Below are 6957 nucleotides of genomic sequence, written 5' to 3'. Positions count from 1 at the left end.
CCCTGTTTTCGTCTGTTTCTCCTTAACTTATACCCAAGTTAAAAAAAACCAGCAAAAGACTTGGGTTAAAGGAGTTGAAAAAAAAAAAAAACAACAACACATGTTGTTTTGTAAAGAAGCCACGTTAGCTGTTGAGTAGGAATGGCTCCTGATATATCAGGAGCCAAGCATTGTCCATATTTCACTTCCCGTTTTCCATCTCTGATTATTTTCCTAAGAAATCCTTGTTTTCTATCATGTCAAGTCAAGTCAAGTCAGCTTTGTACAGTTTCTGCATGTCAAGTCATGTCAAGTCAGCTTTGTACAATTTCTAAGAAACCCCTGCTTTCTATCTTTCTTTCTAAACAACAAATCAATATATACATCCAATTTGGAGATTTTTTATATCCCTCATTTCTCATTCTGAATATATACATCCTATTTGGAGCTAGCCCAGATACGTGTTTTGACTTGTAAGTTTACAGGTTTTGGATACGGATATGAATTCTTCTTCTTCCTCTCTTCCTTTTCCTGCTCCTCTTCAAGAAAAGTACGATGTGTTTCTTAGTTTCAGAGGTGAAGACACACGCAATACTTTTACCAGCCATCTTCACGCGGCTTTACGTCGGAAGAACATTGAGACCTACATAGATAACAGACTTGAGAAAGGAGACGACATTGGACCTACCCTTGTAGAAGCAATCGAGAAATCGAAAATTGCACTAGTCATTTTCTCAAAAGACTATGCTTCTTCCACATGGTGTTTGAAAGAACTTGTGCATATACTAGGATGCAAGAAAAGAAATAAACAAATTGTTATACCCATTTTTTATCGCACAGATCCATCACATGTACGAAAACAGCAGGGAACTTATGCACTTGAAGATCGTCCACATAAGCGCAGTAGGGATGAGGTGGCCAACTGGAGGGCTGCTTTGGAGGAAGCAGCCAATATGTCTGCGTTTCATTATTCAAGCAAAACAGGGTATACTAAATCTCTAGCTTGTATCAATTTCTACTTGATGTCATTTGATTCATACTTAATCATACTATTGTTTGTCTTTCATAACGATATTTGCCAGGAAGACAGAGGCCGATTTTGTTGAGGAAGTTGTTCAAGATGTTTTGACAAAATTGAATCGCGAATCAGGGGATTTAAAGGATCTGGTTGGAATTGAAAAGAAAATAGAGAAAATTGAGTCGTTATTATGCTTGGATTCACCAGGTGTTCGCTGTGTAGGTATTTGGGGCATGGGTGGTATTGGCAAGACCACCCTTGTTGATGCTGTATTTCACAGGCAGAGGCAGTCCTCTAAATTTGAAGCTTGTTGTTTTCTCGCAAATGTCAGGGAGAAATCAGAAAAAACGGATGGACTAAATGACTTGCGAAATAAACTTCTTGGTGAGCTATTAAAGGATAAAGATGTAAATATTGACACTCCGTCTATACCACTTCATATTAAGAATAGGCTCAGGCGTACGAAGGCGCTCATTGTTCTTGATGATGTGAATGCTCGAAAACAACTAGAAGTTCTTGTTGGTGATCATGATCAACTTTGCCAAGGAAGTCGAATCATTATAACTGCTAGAGATAAAGGCCTACTTGAGCAAAAAGTTGAAGATGAAAAGATATACAATGTTGAGGGATTAGGTTTTGATGAAGCTCTTCAGCTCTTTCATTCGCATGCTTTTGGAAATAAGTCTCCAACAACATATTACACTGAGTTGTCAAGAGAGGTGGTGGATTATATTAAGGGCATTCCATTAGCTCTTAAAGTTATGGGGTCCTCATTCCTTCGTTGCAAGAGCAAACATGAGTGGGAAGTTCAATGGAAAAAAGTGAAACAAGTTCCAATTGGAGAAATCCAGAAGGTGTTGAGAGTAAGTTACGATGGATTAGAAGACAATGAGAAGGAGATATTTCTTGATATAGCATGTTTTCATAAAGGCTATGGGAGGAATTATGTAAAAAAAATGTTAGATAGTCGTAATTTCCATGGGGAAGTTGGAATCATTGATCTTATTGATAGGTCTCTCATATCAATTTCAAAAGAAGGTTGGATAGAGATGCATGATTTGGTCCAAGAAATGGGTAGGGCAATTGCTCGAGCACAACGCAGCAGGTTGTTCATTGCAGAGGATATCTATCAAGTATTGAGAAATAATCAGGTATGTAATAATATTCACATTTACAATGAACAAGTCAAATTATTCCTACAAATGTAATTTTGATTAATCATATTTTTTGTATATTATATTTACATTTATATTTTGTTCTTGATTGTCAGAGAGATGGACATGTTCAAGCCATATCATTTGACTTGCCTAAGATTGAAAAGCTAAACTTGAAAGACGCAAAGTTCGAAAAGATGTATAAACTAAGATGGCTACGTGTCAATTCATCTCACATTTTGAGGAACCAGTTAATTGGTTCTCTTGATCTTCCCAATTCTCTTAGACATCTTCACTGGTGCAAATATCCTTTGAAATCTTTGCCATCAAAATTTTCTGCTCAAAATCTTATTGCCCTTGAAATGTCGTGCAGCCGACTTGTGGGGCAACTTTGGAATGAAGACCAGGTATATTATATATGCTTATTTTAGTTCTTGTATAACATGTGGCCTAGAAAGTAATAATCTGCAAGCTAAGTTATTAATTCTTGTTTAATTTGTTACAGAGTCCTGTGAACTTAAAATGGATTGATCTTAGTTTCTCCAAACATCTAACTGAAGTCCCAAATCTCTCTCGGAGTCGGAAAATTGAGCATATAGATCTTTCTTTTTGTGAAAGTTTGGTTGAAATTCCTTCATATTTTCAACATCTTGACAAGCTTACTTATCTTAACCTTGGGTGGTGCACAAATCTCAAAAATCTTCCCGAGATGCCATGCAATCTTGAATTCTTAAATTTACATAGATATTACATATTGACATATTGTCAACACCTTAAGAGTCTTCCAAGCAACACTTGTAAGCTTAAAACTCTCGTGTTCCCTTAGTCTACGCGGCTGCAATTCTCTTTGCGAGTTCTGGGAGTTCCCAAGAATACAACTGCAATTGAACTATTCGGTAATAAAAACCTTGTGAGTGATGTAGTACAGCCCTAGATTAAGCACTTAAACAATATAACATAGAAGAATATAAGAGATCAAGGAGAAGAAATATAGATCGAAGGGACGAAATCAGAAATTTCTAGGGAATGGTTTACTTAACATTCAAATTTTGAATTTTAAAGAACTACATGGGGTATTTATAGCAAACTAAAACCTAGACATAATAGGATAAAAATCCCTTGCTTAAACAGAAATACTAACCCAAATAAAATAGGAAACTTAAAACTGGAAATCTGGAAAAGTAGAAATCCTACTAGAACTTGGAAAACTAGAGAATCTAGGAACCTAACAAATACATTAGGAAACTAATAAATTTAGGTCCTACGCGTCCTGCATCAGTGAGTCTCCCAACGAACATTTGGAAGTTGAAATCTCTAGAAAGCCTTTATCTCAATGGTTGCTCTAACTTTCAACACTTCCCAGAAATCTCGGAGGCTATGGAACATCTAAAGTTTCTAAAGTTATCAGGTACATCGGTTAAAGTTGGAAATCTAGTTGCGCTTCGAAAATTAAGGCTCGGTCAGTGCAACAACCTTGAGGTTATCCCTGATGACCTCTTTCGCATAATCTCATTAGAAATGTTAAATCTGAGTCGGACCAAAATTAAGAGCATACCTATAAGCATCAAACAAGCTGCTCAGCTGTCTCACTTGTTCCACACCGGTTGCAAGAGCCTTAAATCTTTACCAGAGCTCCCCCCATTGCTGCAAAGTCTTGAAGCAGGTGGTTTTGCACGTCACTGAAGACAGTGTCAAGTTCAAGCACTGCAATCACACAAGGTTGGGAAGAATATATATTTTATCGAGGGCTTCATGAGAAACATATATGTTCTAATTGCCCAAAGTTGGATGAGAATGCACGAAGCAACATAATGGCTGATGCACAGCTCAGAATTATGCGAATGGCAACTGCGTCGTCAAAGTTTAAAGAAGACGAAATTGAGGTGCTCTCTCTCTCTCTCTCTCTCTCTCTCTCTCTCACTTATGTTGAAGAAGTTGCTCTTTTTTTTTTTCACGAGTTTAATAACTATGATGTCCATATCCATGGTACAGGAATCCTTACGCAAAGTATCTTCCTTTGCCATTTGATGTCCTGGGAATGTGTTTGTGCCTGATAAATCACGGCCATGAGCAGGCCGAAGGAGCCCTTTATCTCGGCCCTGGCACTTGTTTGCAGAGGCTGAAACGCAGCGTTTCGCCAGGGTACTTCGCCTTCTTAAAAATAAAAGAAGGAAATGCTAAGGCACGATCATCTCGGCCTCAAGCATAGACCGAGGCCGAGGACGAACAAATTTGCGGCCAAGGCATTAAAGGCAAATCATCACGTGACAACAGGGTCCCAGGCTTCATTTAATGAAGTAGTGCCTGTTTAATGCAGCAAAACCCATTGGCCACAAAGTAGCATTTAATGCATGAGGGAAGGTGGGAAGTGACTGAAGTCAGGATTTGGTGATGAAGATCAGAGTGATTAGACGTGGACATTCTCACAAAGATTCTGACAGCTTGAGATGTTGGTTCACCAGCTATCCAGGCAATAAATGCGTCTCCACGGCCAGAGGTTCAAAACCCACGATTGAGCGCGGCGGCCGAGATTCACCAGGATTTCTGGGGTCTCATCACCATACTTCACGATCCCAAATGTCGATTGGATTGCCCACTTGCGCTAATCAGACTCCACTATGCGTAAATTCAGCCTCGATTACTCATCCAAGGACTCTTCCTATAAATACAAGACTCGAGCTACTTTCAAAGGGTTCAAACACCAAAACAAGCCTCCCACGGAGCAACTTATTTTCTTCTGTAATGCACTTTCAATATCTTTACTTGCTTTCCTAGGAGTAGTGTTAGGTTGTAAGCAGAATCCATTCATCAATATATCATACGACCCTTGATTTTCAAGGCGCCGGAGCACCATCTCTGTTTGTTCGCCTCACTCACCCCATATATCACACGACCGTCGCTCCCTGAGCAGCGCGCCGGAGCACCGCCCAAAACCCACCACCAACACCATCACTCAACGGCCTTGTAGTTTAAGCCGTGAACCTAACAGCCGAGACCAGTTCCTCTCTCGGCTACAATCGTTTGACCAAGAAGACAGATCAAACAGGCGCACCATTCACCCATCCAACGCTCACCAAAACATCAACGCACGGTAAACCGTGCTGGCACGCCCGCGCACAACCGCACCGCACCCAAAAGCAGGAAACCCCGTGTTAACGCACGTTCCCTCGGCCCGGAACTCCAGGCCGTGAGATTTGCGCGGCAGACAGAATGAAATTCCAAATTGGTTCAGCCATAAAAGTGAGGGATGTTCAATAAAGATTGAGCTTCCTCATGATTGGTTTAGCACAGATTTCTTGGGTTTCGCGATATCTCTTGTTGTTTCATACCAAGAAGGCTATGCTCTACGGGATATGAAGATTGGATGCAAGTACAACTTCAAAACTAGTAATGGTGAAAACCATAAAGTCAACCATCGTTTGTATTGTCCGCTCCCGAAAGATGTCTTTGAATGCAGAGATTCACATGAGGTGTTGGTGTGGTGGTATAATAAAGTCTATGACAAAGTTGTAGAGGGAGCTCCAACTCCAAGCCCCTCTGCGTTTTACAAACTTGTTACTGAGGTCTCTGTTCACTTCCGCTTAATGAATATTTTTAATGAGCCCTTTTCGGAGGTAAAAAAGTGTGGGATCTGTCTTTTGTATGGTGAAGATGCTGAGATCATAAAGCAGGGGGCTTTGTCAATCAAGCGGTTATGAATGTTTATCCTTAAATTCAAATTTATTATTATTATTATTATTTTATGGTTTTGAGGTGCAATATCATTTTTATTTGAGGTGTTTGCAAGACTTGTGGCTGAGGATGCCCAAGGTGCTTTTGAGTTGCAAGATTAGTTCATGTCATCCTTATCCTCCTTTTATGTATTTTCTTGCTGTCATGACTTTGGTTTTTGAAAATAATAGTGGCAAAAATTAAAGCGTACCCAGTTGATAGAGAGAAATGATTGGAGTCAGACTCTCTCCTTTTGGCTTTTACACATAGAGAAATGATTGGGACTATGGATGTGGATCCCAATTATAACATGAACTCGCCCAAATTTTTTTCTTTCTCTAAGTCCATTTATTTTTGGGTAATACTTTTACTCACTACGATGAGTAATGAACATCATCATCATATTAAATAAAGTTAAATGAATGTAATTTAATCTACACAATACATAAATCTAATAAATAAATAAATAACTTGGGAAATTAGCGGGTTCAACCGCACGATAAAAATTCAGGTTATTTTTCGGTCAATCCGCCAAAATACTATATAACCCATTTATTAAATGGGTTGTGTCCAGAAAATTTGAAATTTCTGTCCGCATATTCATAAATTTTATCTCCACACTCTCGTATCATAAATTGAAAAGTACAAAGCCAATGGATAGATAATTGTCATAATAGTTTATGTTATTCGGGTGTAGAGATCAAATTTTATGAATTTGAAATAGAAGCCCATTAAGCTAATGGATAGATAAATAGGATGGAACGAATTGTGATCCATTGCTGGTACACAATGCTTTGTTGTGCCCAATTTTCCAACTTGAACTCCATAGCTGGGCCTAGGATCTCCTTTTGATTGGTAACACCATCAAAACAATATTGTGTATAATTTCTCAAGGGCTCAACTTAAAAGTGTTATAAGTGACATCTAGATTTTTGGTAGGATCATGTTGTAGAACAAAATGGCACTACTACAAAAAGTGAAAAAGACGACTAGAAAAAGACGAAGGTAGAACAAAAAACCGTCGTTGTTTTAAAAAAGACGACGGTAACAAAAAACCGTCGTGGATAAGTGACTTAAACAACTAAAAAACAGAGG

General features: G+C 38.8%; 1 protein-coding gene and 1 pseudogene across 2 annotated transcripts; both read left to right on the top strand.

Annotated features, from left to right (window-relative positions):
• Positions 1 to 467: 467 nt before the first annotated feature.
• On the top strand, positions 468 to 3065 carry LOC110757914 (TMV resistance protein N-like; annotated as a pseudogene). Its single transcript, XR_015825776.1, has 4 exons — positions 468 to 964; positions 1062 to 2148; positions 2268 to 2558; positions 2657 to 3065. The product of XR_015825776.1 is annotated as a TMV resistance protein N-like (transcript).
• Positions 3066 to 3835: 770 nt separating this feature from the next.
• LOC148292853 (uncharacterized) lies at positions 3836 to 5849 on the top strand. Its single transcript, XM_088244469.1, has 2 exons — positions 3836 to 4036; positions 5438 to 5849. The coding sequence occupies exons 1-2, from the start codon at positions 3963 to 3965 to the stop codon at positions 5847 to 5849; spliced, it is 486 nt and encodes a 161-aa protein (XP_088100595.1). The 5' UTR covers positions 3836 to 3962.
• The last annotated feature ends 1108 nt before the right edge of the window (positions 5850 to 6957 follow it).

The sequence above is a fragment of the Prunus avium genome, chromosome 7 (genome assembly GCF_965620075.1).
Source record: "Prunus avium chromosome 7, drPruAviu1.hap1.1, whole genome shotgun sequence".
NCBI lineage: Eukaryota > Viridiplantae > Streptophyta > Magnoliopsida > Rosales > Rosaceae > Prunus > Prunus avium.
This window is presented reverse-complemented; position numbering and strand designations above follow the sequence as displayed.

Coding starts and splice junctions, on each gene's coding strand:
- LOC148292853 (XM_088244469.1), top strand. CDS start 3,963: ATGGCTGATGCACAGCTCAGAATTATGCGAATGGCAACTGCGTCGTCA. Junction 4,037..5,437: donor AAAGAAGACGAAATTGAGGT/GCTCTCTCTCTC, acceptor TGATTGGTTTAG/CACAGATTTCTTGGGTTTCG.